Source organism: Eleutherodactylus coqui, chromosome 10 (genome assembly GCF_035609145.1).
Source record: "Eleutherodactylus coqui strain aEleCoq1 chromosome 10, aEleCoq1.hap1, whole genome shotgun sequence".
NCBI classification, from domain to species: Eukaryota; Metazoa; Chordata; class Amphibia; order Anura; family Eleutherodactylidae; genus Eleutherodactylus; species Eleutherodactylus coqui.
The window spans coordinates 113,856,407-113,877,126 of NC_089846.1; the positions used below are offsets into that span (position 1 = coordinate 113,856,407).

Sequence of the window (20,720 nt, forward strand, 5' to 3'; positions counted from 1 at the left end):
TATTCAAAGTCATGGCACCAGCAGAAGACAGCTGTGAGACGAGGACGCCGGACGCCATGGACCAGGTGAGTATAAGCACACACGTACTGAAAACAAGACACTGTGCCCTTTTTGGGGCAAAAAATGAGTGTCTTATTTTCAGGGAGACACGGTTGCAGAAGTTCTTCCGAGTTCTATTGGACTTCTGTATTAGAGAGATACTTATAAAAAAAGAAGAGAAAAATCCATTTATTTTTATCATAAACTAAGGTCTTCACCTCGCTATATTAACAGACACGCTATGAGTCCAGAGATCCCTTTTTACCACAGTCCCGGAAAGAGGTGCTACCAAAGTTTTGACAACTACTCCTACAGAACTAGGTAAGCATTACATTTTGCAGTCTGTGGGTAATATAGCTTCTCTTCACATGTTTTGAGAGCTGATGTCATAACACTAAGTTTTTGAGTTAAAGGGGTATTCCAATGAATCAATCTGAGTTCTGCTTCAGAAGGTGATGTGTAATCTTGCAATAATAACTTTTTACAAAGTTGCAGAGCTATTGCTTTACCTGTGGTCCCGGCCCCCACCCCACTGGTATCCAATGATTAGAATCTGTTTGCTCTGCTGTTGTACTGGTCAGGCATGCTCGGTGCCTTTTTAAATTCTGCAATGACAGTCTGTCATTGTGAATGTGCGTTCATCAGTAACTGGCAATAGGGCATTTTTGGAGATGTAGTTTTTGTACTCCCTGGCAGTCAGTTTAAATAACAATGGGTATTTGAAGCTTATTGAATTCCAGTACTATTTTTAGTCAACCTGCACTATTGCCATTTTCCAGTCTATTTAGATGGACCTTTGGAATAATGACGAAGTGGAAACGTTAGGGAAATTTTGAAAATTTCACCCAGTCATCGAAATACCCTTTTTCCCCCAGTCGTCTCCACGACAGCACCAATGAGATTGCCTCCTCCTGGTAGGACAGGAACATACTGAGAGGTTAAAAGCTCCCCCCCTTCCCCACTTTCCTCAGTGTCTTCCTGTCCTGCCAGGAGGCAGGATCTATGAGAGGAGCTGGTGGAGAAGCCAGCGAAAGTATACAGGCGGATCGGAAGGCAGTGGCTCACCCTGTCATCCCTTCGCAGCCAGACGACTCCCGGGACGCCACATCAGGGTGGTAACCCCCGGGCCAGGTTCCTCCCGCGGCGGCCCATGGGGGGGTTCAAAGCGGGAGCCTCAGTCCCCCTCGTCCTCCGGCAGAAATTACAGCGCGGCGCTCCAGGAAGCCCTTTGACGGCAGGGGGCGGGGCGCCGCATCTCACGTCCAGCGCGATGACGTCATCGCGTCTGCATTAGGAGCGGAGGGGGCGGGGCTTAGCGCAGGAGCGCGAAAATTCAAATGGGAACCTGAGAGAAGCCAGAACACCAGCATCACAGGTCGCAGGGTGTCTGCAGCACTGGTATAAAGATGAGTGCTCCAGCCCCAGAGACAGCTGAAACCTCAGCCTCAGCGGCCGTAAGTAGCCAGTGCGGCAAAAATACAATGCAAATATCCAGTATGTTGTATATGGAAAAATTGCATGTTTACCCGCAAAAATGCTTTGTTTGTCAGGGGGATAAAAAAGACATCCCCCCCCCAGAACAAAACTGCGAAAGTGCGTGGAATGCGGGACGAGACTGCCAGCCACGTATCAGAGGCCTCTATGCAAGGCATGCGTGGCTAGGCTAGTCAGAGAGGAATCGGGGGGATTCCTGGATGACGTTAGAAAGCTGGTGAAGGAAGAGGTTCAATCAGCTCTAACGTCACTGCCGGCACCGCCAGCGAAACGCCAAAGAAAGGCATATGTTCCCGAGGAGCCTTCTGATTCCGAGAATTCCATCGGATCAGAGCAAGAGGAACAGGCGGCCGAAGAGTCCTCAGAGGAGGAGGACTACAGGAAATATTTGTTCCATCAAGATGAGTTGACGGAACTAATTAAATCAGTTAGGGCTACGTTAAAAATAGAACAGCCCAGAGAGCCGCGGACCCGACAGGATGAGATATTCAGTGGACTTGGGGAGAGGCGCAAACATACCTTCCCGGTCCACAAAAACATCTCTAAAATAATTCAGAGAGAGTGGAATAAACCAGACGCAGGTTCCTACTCCGCTCGAGGCGTAAAAAGGAGATACCCTCTGGAGGAGGAAGCTTGCGCAAGCTGGGACGAAATACCTAAAGTAGACGTCCCGGTGGCCAAGGTAGCCAAGAGGACGACTCTTCCCTTTGAGGATGCCGCACAGCTAAAAGACCCCATGGATCGCAAGGCAGAGGGACTCCTAAAGAAATCATGGGAGGCAGCGGCAAACATCCTTAGGCCAGGGATCGCAGCCACTTGCGTGGCGCGGACCCTGGGGGTATGGTTAGAGCAGCTGGAACTACATCTGACCAACAAAACGCCGAGGGATCAGATCCTTAACTCCCTTCCCATCTTGCGCATGGCCACTAACTTCCTAGCGGACGCCGCGGCCGAGACCGTCAAACTCTCAGCAAAAGCCACAGCCCGCTCTAACTCAGCCAGAAGGGTGTTATGGCTGAGGTCATGGTCAGGCGACCTGGCCTCGAAAAACAAATTGTGTGCCCTCCCATTCTACGGCCAATTTCTATTCGGACCGGACCTAGATAAAATTCTAGAGAAGGCGGCCGACAGCAAAAAAGGGTTCCCTGAGGAAAAACCACAGAGTGAAGACCTTTCCCCGGGCCCCAATGCAGCAGCCCGAGGCCTACCGAGGCAAGGGCAAGACAGGCCGCTGGAGTTACCCCAAGGGGGGCAGAGGAAGGAATATCCTCTTCAACCCCCACCAGGGGGAGCCGAAGCAAAGACCCTGACGCCATCCCCGTAGGGGCAAGGCTGGGGAGCTTTGTGGATCAATGGGCCGCAATCTGCGGGGGCCCATGGATCCCAAAGATCCTACAGTACGGATACCAGATAGAGCTGGTGTCCATCCCCAGAAGGAAATTTATTACCACGCGAGCCCCAAAAAAACAGCTACATTTACTAGGGCAAAGCGTGCGCGACTTGCAACGGTTAAACGCAATATCTCCCGTACCGCGAAACGAGGAAACCCAGGGCTATTACTCCAGGCTCTTTTTAGTAAAAAAACCCGGCGGGAAACACCGGACGATAATAAACCTGAAAGACCTGAACACCTGCGTCCGATACAGGAGATTCAAAATGGAAACCATCTCCTCGACAATAAAGTTGATCCCCAGAGGAGCCTACATGGCGTCCATCGATCTAAAGGACGCTTATTTTCACATCCCGATCCACAAAGATTCACAGAAATACCTGCGGTTCGCAGTGGACAGGGGCGGAAGAATAGAGCACCACCAGTTCAGATGCCTGCCCTTCGGGATATCCTCAGCTCCCAGAATCTTTACCAAGATTATGGCGGAGGTAGCCGCCCACCTGAGAGAAAAATCGATCCTAGTAGTACCGTACCTGGACGATATTCTATTAATAGCAGAGTCCAAAAAACTCCTAACCAAACATCTGGAGACAGTGCTACAACTTCTCCAATCATTGGGATGGATTATAAACTGGGAAAAATCCAGCCTAGATCCCGGCAAGCAGAAGACGTTTCTGGGAATAACTCTCGACTCAGAATCGCAATGCTCCTACCTACCCGAGGAGAGAATACAAAAAATCCGCAGAATAGTCAAAACCTTCCTACGAAGACGATTCTGCACAATTCGGGAGGCAATGTCTCTCCTGGGGAGCTTGACATCATGCATCCCAGGAGTAGCATGGGCCCAGGCCCACACCAGAGCCCTACAGGCCGTAGTCCTATCCTCGTGGGACAAAAGGCAGTCCTCGTTAGGGGCAAGGATGTACATCCCAAACAGGGCAAAAACATCCCTGCGTTGGTGGACATCCCCAGAGAACCTGCGGAGAGGGGTTCACTGGCTACAAAACCCAGCCATCCACATCACAACAGACGCAAGCGCCTGTGGATGGGGAGCGCATGTGGGGAACCAATTCTTTCAGGGTCCCTGGCCTCAGAGGATAAAAGAACAATCCTCAAATTTCAGAGAACTACAGGCAGTTTGGCAGGTTCTACAGCAGTTGGGCAACTCGCTACAGAACCATCACATAAAAATACTGTCAGACAATGTCACCGCGGTCGCTCACATACGACACCAAGGGGGCACAAGATCTCCCCCACTGCAAAGCATCGCACAGAAAATCTTTCACTGGGCGGAGGGCCGGATCCTCTCGATCACGGCAACCCACTTAAAGGGGACACTAAACGGAAAAGCAGACTTCCTCAGCAGGAAGCAGATAGACCCAGGGGAGTGGTCCCTCTCCCCAGAGGCATTCAGAATCTTAACCAACCGGTGGGGGACCCCACAGTTGGACCTCTTCGCAACCAGGGAGAACACAAAAGTAGGCAACTTTTTCTCCCTCCGGCCAGGAGATCGTCCGATAGCGGTAGACGCCCTAGGCCAGGACTGGGGACAAGGACTGGCCTACGCCTTTCCTCCCATACCACTAATCCCAAGGGTTTTACAGCACTTCAGAACCCAGGGATGCACGCTAATCCTAGTGACCCCCTTCTGGCCGAAAAGAAGCTGGTTCGGTCTTCTGACAACACTGAGCGTCCAGGACCCAGTCACCTTGCCTACCTGGACGGATCTTCTATCGCAGGGGCCACTGAACCACCCCGGCCTAGACAAACTCCATTTAACGGCATGGCTCTTGAGGAATCCTCGCTAAGAAAGAAAGGATTCTCAGAGAAAGTAGTAGAAACCCTAATGTCCAGTAGGAAAAAGACGACCCACCTGATCTACCAGAAGGTCTGGAGAAAGTTTTCCTCATGGAGACAGGGAAGGGATCGTGGGGATTCTATCCCCGACACTCCGCTAATCTTAGAATTCCTGCAGGAGGGCTTAGAGATGGGCCTCTCCCCGAGCACCCTAAAAGTCCAAGTTTCAGCCCTTAGCGCTATCTGCGACACAAAATTCGCAGACGATAGATGGGTCCACAGGTTCCTAACAGCAGCAGCTAGATTACGCCCTAGGCCCATAAACCTGTTCCCAGACTGGAACCTTAATTGGGTTCTAGGGGCCATGACAGCGGTACCATTCGAACCGATCAAGGCGCTACCTATAAGAATGCTGACAATCAAGACCATCTTCCTAGTAGCCATTACATCCGCAAGACGGGTTAGCGAACTACAGGCCTTGTCCATCCGCCACCCGTTTATGAAAATTGCAGACACCAAACTAATATTTAAAACAGACCCGGCCTTTATGCCGAAAGTAGTGTCAGATTTTCATAGGTCCCAGGATATAATAATCCCCTCATTCTTCAGCAACCCAAAAAACGAGGAGGAAAGAACCCTAAGCTGCCTGGACGTTAGGAGAGCAGTCCTAACCTACATAGATACAACGAGCCACTGGAGGCGGGACGACAACCTGTTCGTCCAGTTCAGTGGCCCAAATAAGGGTAGCAAAGCAGCGAAAAGTTCCATAGCCAGGTGGATCCGCCTGGCCATCATAGAATCCTATAAAGCCCTCGGGAAGGAGATCCCGTTAGCGCTTAAAGCCCATTCCACAAGGGCAGTAGCGTCCTCATGGGCCGAACACAGTTCAGCCTCGGTCGAGCAAATTTGCAAGGCCGCAGTCTGGAAAAAACCCCACACGTTTACTAAACACTATAGGGTAAAAGTGCAGCAGGACGAGGACATGGCCTTCGGCCGCAAAGTCCTCTCGGCAGCGATCCCACCCTAATAAACTTTAGTTGGTACGTCTCATTGGTGCTGTCGTGGAGACGACTGGGGGAAAAAGTGGATTATACTCACCTGATAATCAGGTTTCCAGTAGTCTCCACGACAGCACCCGTACCTTTCCCGCCCTAGAAAAATAAAATAATAAATTTAAAAATAAAAAAACCCCGGTTAGGGGAAGAAATTTAAGTTTAGCTCCTGCCCCGGCAATTCGTTAGAATCCACTGAGGAAAGTGGGGAAGGGGGGGAGCTTTTAACCTCTCAGTATGTTCCTGTCCTACCAGGAGGAGGCAATCTCATTGGTGCTGTCGTGGAGACTACTGGAAACCTGATTATCAGGTGGGTATAATCCACTTTTTTTTTTAGTGTTTTTGTTTACATCTATATAACCTAAACTTTTTATTTAAAATTCTTTACTAGCCCTCTAGACTTGTACCAGTTTACCCTGATTTCCTTTTTTTTTTTTTTTCTTCTTCTTCTTCTGGAGTTAGACTTGTGTCAGGTATTCTATAGTAATTCTTTGGGGAAAAGGGTACTGATGAACCTCACATCCAATATTTTTAAAGGGGTATCCTCTTTGTAGTGCTAAATATTAGCAAAGTAAGGTTACTTGCACAGGGCAACCATTCCATGGCAGAAACGTGGTATTCCAGAACAGTTATTGAATTATTCCATTAAAACAATCTAACTAATTCTCTTCTTTTTTTTTTTTTAATGGGTATTGCGGTACACGGGTGTCTATTCTTTTCTGTCTAGTTTGTAAAATACATGAAGCTTATGTAAAAACAGCAAATTCATTGTTTTTAACCTTTTCAACCAAATATCCCTGACCTTGTGTTGGATGTCTATACAGAATACAGCGCCTTCATAACGTATTGGTCGCTTACTTAACAGGTGCTACACACGGAGTAGAAGGCAGATGCCTTGTGTAAATAAAGAGTGTCAGTTTGGGTTTGTGTCGGACAGAGATGAGGAGCAGCGAGGCCTGGAAGAAACAATAACTTATTACGAAATTGAGGAAGGAGATGAAACTCCTTTCCCTCCTTTATCTGTAAGTATTTCCCCCTGTTCTTGGGGATGGATTTATGAGACTACTGCAGTAAAGTGTGTCCGGACCAACTTAAATCAATGGCCATACATTGATAAGACTGATATCTGGACAAGGTTGATGTGCAGACGCAGCTTGACTTAGAACTTCTCTAACTTTTATCTAGGTTTAGTAACCAATCGTGACTGTCTTCAACAAAGCTTCCTATAGTTGGGATTACAATGTGGCATGTAACATGTTATGAACCATTGTGTATTGAAACATAACTACAGGTTACAAGTTATGCCTTGTTATAGGGAATCTGTCAGGCCGAACAGGCTGTCTAAACTGCAGGAATAATGTTCTAGAGCCGGAGGATCCAAGCAGATTGAGATATGGCTTTATGGAGAAAGATTCATTATGACTTGTATGTTATTCTGAGCTGAACAGTCCAATGGGCAGCCTTATCAATCGACTGCTACTCCTGTATGTTCACTCATACATGGCTGTCAATCACTGATGGCTCCGCCCATTGGACTCTTCAGCTCAGAATATGCAGAGATATAAATAAACAAAAGTACAAGTTATACTGAAATATACTAAATCTGCCCAGCTCCTCCTCTATAACATGCTTTTTAAACTGCAGGCATTATGTTTGAGCTGACAGATTCCCTTTTTAAGTATCTTTGTTCTTGCAGAATCCAGGAAATACAATGGTTAGCACTCCAGCTTTTTGGGTTGCCAGGAGCAATCCTGGACCTGTCAAGCAAAGCTTGAATTCATCAGAGGAAGATATTGAGGAACCAAGCGATAATGGTGACCTTTTTATATGCTCTTCATTATATGGTACTGTAGTCTTGCATAATAGAAGCCTTAATTATAGAAGGATTTACTGACATATACTACAAGCTAGTTTTGATGTCTCACAGTAGGATTGTTCAAGAGCAGAATGAAATTAGGCCCAAAAGGGATTGTACTAATGTTGTGGGAGTTTGATTGCTTGCTTCTAAGGGTATATCCTCCTTGTAATGTAAGGATGATGGTAGATCGTCCATCTTTCCATGTCAATCTGCCACCTCTCTGCCCTGGGAAAGTTAGATTGACCAAGGCAGATGGGTTAAGTGTATTTTCTGCCAAGCAGAGCTTTATCAATATTCATTCCACTCTCGTTCACACCTGTATCAGAGGGCTTGGGGTCGGGGGGGGGGGGGGGTTTGATGTGACATTTTGGATAGCAAGAAAGCACTTTGTCGTGTTAATGAAGTTACTAAGTTACAAGGGATGTCAATTGTTAAATTCCTCAACCATTTGGCTTTTTCTCTGTCCAACATACACAACCCAGGCATTGCAACACACAGGAATTAATCATGGGGATTATGGGTCATCTGAAGATCTCAGCCTAAGGGCTTATTCATAGGAGCGTATATCTGCCGCCATTTTCGCGGTCAGCCGATAAACGCTACCATCTGAGCTGTCTTCCCCTCTCCTCACCGGCTCTCTACCTCTCTCCTACCCTCTGGCTGTTTGCAATGGGAGGGGTGGAACTAAGCTCCCACCCCTTGTCTGCAGCCAGCAATGGGAGGGGAGAGAGCAGAGCTTGGCTCCACCCCCTCTCATAGCAAATGGCCACAGGGGAGGAAGAGAGCCGTAAGGGAAAGACAGCTCAGATGGTAGCCTATATCGGTCAGCTGGGAAAAAGGTGGCCGATATACGCTCCAGTGAATAAGCCCTAACAGTGGTTTTATTTTTGGAACCAGGAGTGTGCCATGGGCCCAGTGCATTTACTCAATCACTGTGTGACGCACAAACGCAAGTCTGCAAAGCTAATCTTTTGCATATAATGTTTGGTATCCATGAGTAGGTAAATTCATGATACGAAACATGGCAGCCATACCTTCCCTATTGGATTTGACTCCTTGGGAAATATGGCTAAAATGTTACATTGGGTTTCCATCCAGAAGACCTGCGCATATTCTGAGCCCACCCATCAATGTAAAAGGATGGCAAAGGTGTGATTCAAAGAAGGCTTTCAAACGAAGGGGGTTATCCTCACTAAATTATTAGACTTGAGTGGTATCTAATGTATCTTTTGAGTCTTTGATATGTAGGTCTGTTTCTTTGTTTACGTGCATTACTGGATATGTTAAAATATTCATATCTTTGTTGATGCAGAACTGACCTATCACTGTTTTATGATATTTGCTGTCCTTGTAGATCATCTATTTTTCTGTTAAGTGTAGAAATTACTTTCTTTGAAAAATTTTAAAGCAAAATGTTTTGTTTTTTTATTTTGAACACTGTAAATCACGCTTGAGGTGCCTGCCATTAGGAGGGGGGTCTCTTCCAGCTTCTCTGCAATCCACTGTCATTAGGTGCAGAGCTTCCTTAGTAACAAGGACACAGGTGTCTTCATAGTAACAGGGAGGAGCTTCACAGGCTGCCCACCTGCACACTCAGACTTCAGGCTGACAGGTCTGCAGACACTGAGAATCTTCTTCCTGCCTCTCCTATTGTCACAGCATGTGGGTGTGTGACTAGCTGCACACATTATAGTGGCTTTACTAACAAGTTGACTAGAATATTAATTTTGTTTTCTGCAGGAGAGTATCATGGAGACTTCATTTATACTTCAGGTCAGTGAAATGAGCAGTGGATTGGGGAGTTGGGCAGACAGGACGTCTAAAGCATAAAATTATATATCCTGTCGCCTTCTGTGCAATTCGGACTAGTGCCTACGGGCAGTTTTAAAAGGGTTGTTCCATGATTGGAGATGCGTTTTGGATGGGATAAGGGATAACATGCTGATTGAGGTCTAACTGCTAAGACCCTCACTGCGTCCTGCAGATGCAAAGCACTAGCTCAAGCGCTTGGCTAATTAGTCCCATTGAAATGAATGGAGCAGCTTTGAGCATGCCAGATGTGTAGTATTGGTTTTTAGGCTGCGCTATAGTGTGCAAATAAAAGGCAGAGGTTTTTTTTGTTTTTTTGGATCTTGTTTCCTTCACAAGGAAAGTAAATGATAACAAGATGTTCATTCTGTCTTGGGAGGGGGGGGGGGTGTGATGTGAACAAATCCTTATTGGTGTAGCTTTTTGTTGAACTTAGGGCTTGGTAAAGACAAACTGGTTGCTGTGGTATCACATCTGTTATATCTGAGCTAATTTGTAATCTATTTTTCCCTTTTCCCTCCAGATGGCACATTTGAGAATGCATCTTTGTATAGTGCAACGGAGTCCACTCAGAATCTGGTATTAACATTTTTTTTCACTCTTGTGGTTTCTGATCTTATGCATCATATCATTCGCTTCTATGTATCTCATTTATAGCAAGATTCAGTTTAGTCTAGCACGTAAAGTCCATGGCTCTGAGAACTTCTGATCCCTCAGTTTCTATGCTATGAGAATTCCTGTATCTAGGTGCTTGTAACACAATGTCTCCCAAGCTGATGGCGTTTGCATGCACACATGTTGGAAAGAATATATTCTGTTCTTCACAAAAAAGGAGAGTCAATAAGTTCAATTTTAGTTATACAAAATGTGAAGTTTTTGTGCAAGGCATTTTAAAATTCTAGCAGGTCCTCAGTTTCGGCTCTTCAAATTGCTACATTAGTATTTCCTGTTCTAAAGGGGTCTGTATGTTGCGTAGCTGTTCTAATGTTAAATATGTTAATTCTAGGCAAAAATATTTTTCCCCATGACATCATGACAGCATACGCTGGAGGTTGCTCACCTGCTGACCTGAAGGGACAGGAAGAGGCAGAATATAAAAAGCACCTCCCCTCCACCAACACCAGTGTTTTTCCTGTCCCTTCAGGACAGCAGCGGCAGAACTCCAGCAACGCTGTCCCATGCCGGAGGAGGACTTACCGGCGAAGCGGCGGCGTGGATCTTTCGGGCAGCCCCGGCAAACCCAGTGGGAAGGACCCCATCTGGGAGCTTTCCGGGGACTGCGTGGGCCGGGGCCCAAGTACGGGTTGCCGGCACCACTGCGGCCGTCATTTCGGGCAGCGGCCGCCATCTCCGGTGGGCCGGGGTCCAAGTACGGGCTGCCGGCACCACTGCGGCCGTCATTACGGCGGCGGCCGCCATCTCCGGGTCCAGGGCCGACAGGAGCGCTCCAGGGGGCGTGGCTTTGGATACAGCGCGGTGACGTCAGACGCTCCGCAAAGGGGGCGTGGCCTGGCGCGGCCGGCGCCAAATTCAAAAATCTGCTGCCCCTGCATCAGCTGGTGGTGTTTCTCCACGCTAAGGAACGATCCTAAGCACAGGAAGCGTTCCTGCAAGGCGCAAGATGTCGACCAGAGAGGACCCAGAGACCCTCCTAACTGTAAGTGGTCCAGTGGACCAACCTACACCTGCACTACATACACTTCCCGACTAACAGAGTTTCCCTTGTCTTACAGGACAGGGATACTCAAAAACCGAGGGAGGCTAGACGCAGGAGTAAAAAATGTCCAGTATGTCTAACCAAACTTGACGACTCCTGCACCAAAACGTTATGCGCTACCTGCTCCGCAAAAATTATGCAGGAGGAAAAAACTTCCCTTATGGCCGAAATTCGGTCAGTTGTCCGAGAAGAAGTGCAGTCCTCCCTCTCAGACCTCCAACCTGGGCCTTCCGGGGTTACACGCAGGTCGGTTCCGGCGGTGTCTGAGTCTGACTCCGACATAGCGGAAAATGTGGATTTTTGACGGGGAAGTGACGCAGGAGGACAAGAAATATCTTTTCTCTACCGCGGACATGGATCAACTGCTAAAAGCAGTACGCAGGACCATGCAGGTGGAGGAAGACGTGCAGCAACCCCGCACAGTCCAGGAGGATATGTTCGCGGGGTTACTCCCGCAACAAAAATCTTCATTCCCCGTAAACGCCACACTCAAGCAGCTGATCCTAAATGAGTGGGAGAGCGCGGATCAGGCTCCGCTAATCCCCAGGGAATTTAAAGAACGCCTGCTATTCCCGGGAGATGAAGTGTCCTTTTTGGACGAGATACCTAAAGTCGATGCTGCAATTGCCATGGTATCCAGAAAGTCCGGATTGCCCTTTGAGGATACGTCCCACTTAAAGGACCCGTTGGACCATAAGGTGGACACATCCATGCGTAAAGCCTGGTCTACTTCCGGTCTCATCATGAAAGCTAACATCGCGGCCACTTCCGTGGCTCGTTCCATGGCAATCTGGTTGGACCAATTCGCAGCCCTAGTCGACCAAAAAGCCCCTAGGGAGGAGTTCGCAAGCGGCATCCCTCTGCTGCGAATGGCAACAGGGTTCCTGGCAGATGCTTCGATGGAAACAGTCCGCCTCGGAGCCCGCATGGCAGCCCTATCGAACACCGCCAGAAGGGCAGTGTGGGTGAAAGAGTGGTCAGGGGACGCAGCGTCCAAAAATAGGCTATGTACCCTACCGTTCCGGGGCGGGCGTATATTCGGACCAGACCTGGATCGTCTGCTGGAGAAAGCAGCTGACAAGAGTCACGGACTGCCTGCCACCAGACCACCCAAGAGACCCTTCACCCCTCATCCCTCGTCTACGTACGCCGGGAAGGGAAAGACCGGAAGATGGTCTTATCCAAAGGGCGGAAGGGGTAAGACTTTAACTTTTGTCCCTCAGCCCATACTTTCGGGCCCGGTAGGGGGTAGACTGACTCGCTGTGCCAATAGCTGGCGTAGTATTACAACTAATGAGTGGGTACTGCACCTAGTGGAGGAGGGGTACAGGATCGAGCTACTATCCCGCCCCCCGGACAGGTTTATGATAACCCCAACCCAGTCTCCAGGCCTAGAACAGGCTCTGTTGGAGGGCGTACGGAACCTGCAGGGTCTCGGCGCAATTATCCCAGTCCCTAAGAAGGAACAGGGAAAAGGTTTCTATTCCCCCCTCTTTCTGGTTCCCAAACCAGACGGCTCCCACCGCACCATTATCAATTTAAAACAACTGAATAAATTCATTGAATATAGGAGATTCAAAATGGAAACCATTAGAACTGCAACTCCTTTAATTGCCAGGGATAACGTAATGGCTACAATAGACCTTAAGGATGCCTATTTTCATATCCCTATTTACGCCAACTCACAAAAATTTCTGAGGTTTGCGCTGAGGGTGGAGGGGGAAATCCGCCACTTCCAGTTCGTCTGCCTACCATTTGGAATCTCCTCGGCTCCGCGAATTTTTTCCAAGGTCGTGATGGAAATGGTGGCCTTCTTACGAAATCAGGGTGTCATGATCATCCCCTACTTAGACGACTTCCTGTTGGTGGCAGATTCCCCGTCTGCTCTGAGATCACACTTGGAGTCCACATTGCAATTATTTAAGGAGCTTGGCTGGATTGTTAACGAGTCAAAATCCAACATGGAGCCAGAAACCAGGAAGAAATTCCTGGGTGTCATCCTGGATTCCAGTCTACAAAATTCGTCCCTTCCTCCCCTAAGAAAACATCTTATCATAGAGGAATGTTCCAACCTATATAAAAAACATAGGGTAACGATAAGAGACGCAATGCGGATCCTGGGACTAATGACTTCGTGCATCGGCGTGGTCCCCTGGGCCCAATTACACAGTCGCGGACTCCAGTCACTAATTCTCCAGAATTGGGACAAGTTGCAGGCTTCGCTTGATCAGACAATCCCTATTTCTGCGGAAGCCAGAGCTTCACTCCGTTGGTGGGTGTCGTCGGACAACCTGTCGCAGGCATCCGATTGGAATTTGGACCCGGCCGTAATAATCACGACCGATGCCAGCGCCAAAGGGTGGGGGGCCCACTTTGAAGGCGGTTATGTACAGGGGGCCTGGGACGTTCACGAGAAAGCTAGCTCATCGAACTTTAGGGAGCTTAAAGCTGTATGGAAATCCCTGCGTAGCCTGCAAACACGGTTAGTGGCGAAACATGTGAGGATCTTCTCAGACAATATGACAACAGTATCACTCATTCGCCACCAGGGTACCACCAGGAATCCTCCACTACAACGACTGGCGGGGCGGATCCTTCAATGGGCGGAAGGCACAACAAAGTCCCTATCGGCCTTTCATATAAGAGGAGCCGAGAACTCAGCCGCGGACTTTTTAAGCAGAAGGAAAGTGGACCCAGGAGAGTGGGAACTCCATCCAGAGGTGTTCAGCCTTCTTGTGGAGAAGTGGGGGGTACCAGAAGTAGATCTCTTTGCGTCAAGCGCAAACACCAAATGCCGGCTTTTCTTTTCCAGAGGCGCAGAGAAACAGGCCCTGGGCACGGACGCTCTCTCTCACCCCTGGGATTGGGACCTAGCGTATGCCTTTCCCCCCCTACCACTAATCCCGCTTCTGCTAAGGAAATTACTGCAGTCAACCCTAACAGTAATTTTTATAGCACCATATTGGCCCAAAAGACCGTGGTTCCCCCTCCTGAGATCCCTGTCAGTGGGAGAGCCCTTCCACCTTCCAACAAGACCGGACCTACTGTCGCAGGGCCCTCTTCTTTACCCGGAAGTTCACAAGTTCAGGCTTACGGCCTGGAGCTTGAGCGGGTAAAGTTCCTAGGAAAGGGTCTTTCCCCTAAGGTTATTTCCACCATTAGCGAGAGCCTTAAACCCTCGACACACAAAATCTACTCCAAAGTCTGGAAAAAATTTTCGGAGTGGTTAGGCCAGGACATCCAGCAGCTGGATCAGCCAGACGTCCGGAAAATCTTAGATTTTCTCCAGGCGGGCCTGGATAAAGGTTTGAGTCCGAATACGCTCAAAGTCCAAATTGCGGCCTTGGGGGCATTCTTCGATCTCGCGCTAGCGGAGCACAGGTGGATTAGGAGATTTCTTAGAGGGGCGAGCAGATTACATCCATTCACACGGGCCACGGCACCACCCTGGGATCTAACCATAGTCCTTCAGGCCTTATGCGACCCCCCCATTTGAACCGATTACGGATCTATCCATCGCCTGGCTGACATACAAGGTAGCCCTGCTTGTGGCAGTTACGTCAGCCAGACGTGTGGGGGAAATCCAGGCCCTCTCACGAAGGGCCCCATATATGACTATCCACCCGGACAAAATAGTTTTTTCCTTAGACCCATCCTTCCAACCTAAAGTATTGTCAGATTTCCACAGGGGCCAACCGATAGTTATTCCAGCCTTTTGCCAAAATTTCAAAAATGCAAAAGAACAAAAGCTCCATAATATAGACGTCAAAAGAGCGGTACTAGCGTACCTCGAGGCAACAGAAAGTTTCAGGAAGTCTGACAAACTTTTCGTTCAATTTCAGGGGCAGGCCAAAGGAAAGGCCGCTTCTAAAGATGCGATCGCCAGGTGGCTCAGGAGAGCCATCCAGGAGGCTTACAAGGCCAAGGGCATCCCCCCTCCAGAAGGATTGAAGGCCCACTCAACGAGAGCGGTGGCATCCTCTTGGGCGGAGAGAGCGCACGCATCGATTGAGCAAATCTGTAACGCAGCCACATGGACTTCAGGCCATACTTTCATCAAACATTATAGGCTGGACTTTAAATATAGTCAGGACGCATCCTTCGGTAGGAAGGTGCTCCAAGCCGTAATCCCTCCCTAAAAAGCCCATGCCACTTATTTGGTATTCCTCCAGCGTATGCTGTCATGATGTCATGGGGAAAACGGGAATTTTTTCTTACCGATAATTCCCTTTCTAGAAGACATCATGACAGCATACGGGCTTTTTTCCCCCCCTTACCAACATGGTTACCCTAGTTTGTCCAACACATGAGGTAATGTGTATGCTTTAACTTTGTTTTCTGAGGTGTGTGATGTCAATAAAAACACACCTTCTGGTTAAGTAACTGGTCACTGTGGTCATTTGGAACGCACTAGTGTTGGTGGAGGGGAGGTGCTTTTTATATTCTGCCTCTTCCTGTCCCTTCAGGTCAGCAGGTGAGCAACCTCCAGCGTATGCTGTCATGATGTCTTCTAGAAAGGGAATTATCGGTAAGAAAAAATTCCCGTTTTCTCATTGAACATCTAGTCCGATGTGTAAAGGCTCAATTTGAAATGATTACTTGTATAATACACCACAATAACTCAGTATTTTAGTGTGTAGGTATATTCTTAATATATACACCTATACACTTAGTATAAGTGTATACTGTCGGCTTGCATCCTGCTAGGTGTACCGATATATGGGAGACCTAGTGTCCATTGTTAGCAACCCATTAGCCAAGGTATTAATAGAGGGGTTCCCTAACGGATTAGATGTCTTGGTTACTATTGACCACAGCATCTAAGAGGTTAACTGTTCCTGGCCTTTTATCTCTAATCCCATATTACAGCTAGCTTCCAATGCAGATGGCATGGGCGCAGCTCCTCTGCCTGCTAATTCAGTGTCTTAAATGTGTTGATTTGTGGGAACCCCTTCAATAGTACTGTATGTGTGGTGGATGTTGGGAAGGGCTTTAAATTGGGTTGATGGTATTGAGGAGTTTGTAGTATTCAGCCAAACTGACTGGAAATAGTTCTTCCCCACCATAAACCAGAAGAAATGGAAAGCATGGTATATTTATTCGTCAGTTTTCCCTTTTTACACAGCTTTTACACATGCAGTTGTCCCCTTTTGCTGATCTTTGTAAATCTGTTAGTCTTTGCAGGATGAGGTCTCCCGGTCTGTGCCGCCTCAAGATGATGTTCCTTATAAGTTCACGGAACAGGTGACCTTGGTTTTCTACTTTCATACAGAAGACTGATTTAGTGCTAAGATACTAATGTCAGCTCTAACATGGGTATGTTGTGAAAAGCTGTTGTGCTCGTGGATTTTGAAATTTTTTTTGAAAAAGCTGAAAATTCAACATTTTCAGTCGTTTATTTGTAATTTTTTTTGAAACATGCATTTGTGCCATGGGTGTCGTTGCGTGTGTATTTGACTGCATTTTTTTTTTGTGCCTGCGCACTGCGCACATTGCATATTTTATGTGTGCAAAAAACCCACCCCAGCCACTTCCATTGATTTCAATGAACAATTAAGTTTAAAGGGGTTGTCTCGCGAAATCAAGTGGGGTTATACACTTCTGTATGGCCATATTAATGCACTTTGTAATATACATCGTGCATTAAATATGAGCCATACAGAAGTTATTCACTTACCTGCTCCGTTGCTAGCGTCCCCGTCGCCATGGTTCCGTCTAATTTCGGTGTCTTCTTGCTTTTTTAGACGCGCTTGGGCAGATGGATCTTCTCTCTTTGGCTCGGCTCGGAAGCATCTGCGTTTTGGCTCCGCCACCTTGTACGCGTCATCGCGTAGCTCCGCCCCATGACGTGTGCCGGTTCCAGCCTCCTGATTGGTTGGAATCGGCACGTGATGGGGGCGGAGCTACGTGATGACGCTACAAGGGGGCGGAGCCAAAACGCTGATGCTGCCGAGCCGAAGGGAGAAGATCCATCTGCGCAAGCGCGTCTAAAAAAGCAAGAAGACACCGAAATTAGATGGGGACGCCAGCAACGGAGCAGGTAAGTGAATAACTTCTGTATGGCTCATATTTAATGCACGATGTATATTACAAAGTGCATTAATATGGCCATACAGAAGTGTATAACCCCACTTGATTTCGCGAGACAACCCCTTTAATGTAATGTGGTCTTGCAGACTTTCATTCTTCTGACACGTAGCTCTCGCTGTTAAAGCCTTCTCCCCAAAGTTTTGTTTTCAAAATGCTGGTAAAAAGTGATCACGGCGGTGAGAATAAAATACAAATAAAAATCATCATGTCCCTTATTGGTAGGGCAGATTATACAAATGTATCTTAAGCAGACCTATTTAATGTCTGGGTAGGTCAAATCTGGAGTCAGTCACCACTAAAGTAAGAGATTTGGGTAGAATTTGGTATATCCATAAAATGATAGTTGCTAGTGTTCATATAAAGATGTACAGTATCTGATTTTCCGAAGTTTGCATTCCATTTCAGCCTTCATCTGTTATATCTACCTCTTGTGTGAATTCTGCACCAGCGACCGTGGTCTCCTCAAGTTCAGCCATGGGAGTTTCATCCGCCGTTACCTCCACCGTCCTTCCACAGACTGCTGTGCAGCCGATCATGGTATCGCAGCCCCCTACTGGACGGCCAGGTGGGAATTTTATTTTTCGTTGGTTTCTAAGGGAATTTGCTTGATTTGACTTGCTTGGTGGATAAAGCTGGTTATGTGTTTGCAGGAACACTGGGTGGCGCTCTTGTACAGTGGAAATGGTTTTGCTCAAACTATTAAAAGTTAACCAGTGACTACAATATGAAATACAATTAGCACTGGGAGGTAAAGTGCAGCACAACTGTACTCGGGGGTCTGGCCACGTGAGGTGGGGGTTCGCTGCTGATTTTCGATGTGGGAAATCCTAGGCATTTACAGCAGTAGTAAAGTGGGTGAACTTTGAACAAATCTTCTCCACAAGGTAGAATCTACGCAATCTAAAAGAAAGTTTGGCCGCAGCGAAAAACCGTGAGATTTCCGCCGGGAATCCGCTGCTTCAAAACCCACGACACTTAGCCGCGTGTTTTGAAGCGGCCTGGCCGCATGCTCTTCCACTGCGGCCGGCGCTCCCATAGAGGAGAGCGCTGCCGTAGTGGAAGAAGGGAAAAAAATGAACATGCTGAGGCCAGCGAATCCACGTCAGTCTTGCCGCGGCATATTCGCCGTCCCGTGTGGACGAGATTTCTCATAAATCTCGTCCACATGGCTGGTTACTCCCGGGATTAGTGGCCGCAGGCGGATCTGCCGCAGTGAAATTCCGGACGGAATTTTCACAGCAAATCCGCCCAGTGTGAACCCAGCCTGAGGGTTATGCTCACGGCCATTTTTTTTCAGTCAAATACTCTGACTGTAAAATTGGCCTGAAAATCGGACTGGAATAGCGCCCCTTAACTTGAATGCGTGTATTCACATGGGCCTTTTTTTTTTTTTTTTGTAATCTGAGGAAAACAAATTGCAGCACGTCCGGTTATTGGACTCAAATAATAGAACAGGTCAATGTGTGGAGTCCCGTACATAGATGGGGATGTCCAATCCAAATTGCACCCAAGAATCTCAGTCACAACCTTTTAAACGTCTTGTGCATGTACCCTTAGGGTGCATTCACACGCTGCTGATTTTCTGTAAATTTTGGTGCAGACCTGCTACAGGTTACCCCCTTTCACTTGAATTCAAATTGAAGTGCTGGTCAGAAATGAGTGTCATCTAATATAAAAAGGCCTACAGGCTTTTCCGTGCACCACACTTTGACCCCTTTGCATGACCTTTGGTGGATGATTTTGGAGTCATTAGATTTGGGACATCCCCATCACCGCCGAAAAATCATAAAATTCGAGTTTAATACATTGAGTGACTGTCAGGCCGGGTCAAAGTTACTATGTTAACTCTAGTGGCGCTGTTGTGCTTCAGCCAACCACACCACTAGGGATAGTCAGGGCTCCTTCACACTGCGAGGACTAGATCGGGCAGTCTGTGAATCACGGCTCAATATCGCCCTCGTAGTCCATGTGGAAACCCCTGGGTGTGAGCCGTTTGCACACAGTAACAGCCTGGCATCCCTGCAAGGCTGAAGGAATCCTCCGGGGCTGCTGTCACAGCCACAGCAAGGGATCGCAATGTTCTCCTATTGAAAACAATGGGCGAGATCGCCAAAAGACATGCTGTTTTTTTTTTCCTCACTGCACAGTATCAGAACGCAGGTCCATGTATGGGGAACATCGCGAACATGAATGAACTCCTTTTATGTTCTCGCAGCGAATAGGTTTATTTAAATTTAATGGTAGAAATGTACACCAAGTTACTGTAAATACACACTGGCCCTTCCAAAAACTTTTCTCTTTTCAGTTCCACCTAACTCTGGAGATATGGGGGACTGTACCATTCCTCCTCCACCGCCGCCACCTTATTCTTGTGACCCTAATGGTAATGATCTTCCAAGAGGTAAGTACTTTGTGAGCATTTGTTTTTGTTTTTTTTCTTTGCTAACAGTGCTAATTGTTCTCCTCCCGTTTCAGACACAAAGGTTCTGCAGTATTATTTTAACCTAGGCTTACAGGTAAGTACCCTTGTAAAGTACATAGCTAGTTTTAATTTTCACATACTTCTTAGTCCTTTGCAGAAGCAAGTATTTTCTCTAGAAGAGGGTGACGGTGTATATTGAACATTTATTTAAACTGGCTTGGAGATGATCTGCCCCCCTGGATAAGGGGTTCTGCCATGGTCACTGCGCCATATAGTTTGTAAATCTGCAGTGCTAGTTGTAATAACACTGATAGAAATACAATGTGCCTCAGGAGCCACTCTTGTATATCCCATAAGACCAGACCTGCCAAGGGATGGATGCCAAAGTAACAAAGGCTAACTCCCAATGGTCTCACTGAAATTGGGGAGAAAACTCTCCCAAAAGTGTCAGTTTTCCTTTTAGAGATTTTAAGTTTGTTTCATGTAAAAATATTTGACATAGAACTTGGTTGCCGCAAGGCTAAGGCTAGTTATGTCACTAAGTGGGTAAAAAGGCACTTAAGAGCCAGTAAATCGTATCCCCTTTTGTTAGTATTTTGGCCAAAATATGGAAGCCCACAACCCAAAGTCAAGGGTAGTGGGCTTATGTATCGTAGGTCCCTACACTAATGCTACACGAACAGGTTTCCAATATGGCGGAACATAAGAGACCTTTAATCTCTAATGAATATTTATCAGCAGTCCTTTTATAGAGGGGGGGGGGGGAAGAGGAATGTGCAGTGACCGAGGCGCAGGGCCCACAGCTGAGGAGAGGGCAGGGTAGCTGTTAGGGATGTTACGGTGGCACTACAATCTCTTCCCCTGAGGGACGCATGCAACCCTTTGCCAAGGCTCTGGCAGGCCTCTCCAGGAAATGGTGGTGCGGTTACCTAAATAAATCTGCGAAGAAACTTCGGTATGTCGCGGGTGACGCCACCGTTCTATCGACTGGTGAACTTCGACGATGGTGCAATAAATAGTCGACACACAGGGCTGTACTTGAAATGGCCTGA

At 47.6% G+C, this 20,720-nt stretch overlaps 1 protein-coding gene across 1 annotated transcript in view; it reads left to right on the plus strand.

Moving 5' to 3' along the window:
• ALG13 (ALG13 UDP-N-acetylglucosaminyltransferase subunit) overlaps positions 1–20,720 on the plus strand; it is a 69,881-nt gene that overhangs the window by 42,556 nt on the left and 6,605 nt on the right. The window contains 9 exon segments of the mRNA XM_066582113.1: positions 250–360; positions 6,638–6,794; positions 7,469–7,586; positions 9,371–9,403; positions 9,963–10,018; positions 16,332–16,400; positions 17,652–17,811; positions 19,552–19,647; positions 19,722–19,762. Of these exon segments, the coding sequence (XP_066438210.1) occupies positions 250–360; positions 6,638–6,794; positions 7,469–7,586; positions 9,371–9,403; positions 9,963–10,018; positions 16,332–16,400; positions 17,652–17,811; positions 19,552–19,647; positions 19,722–19,762 (841 nt within the window).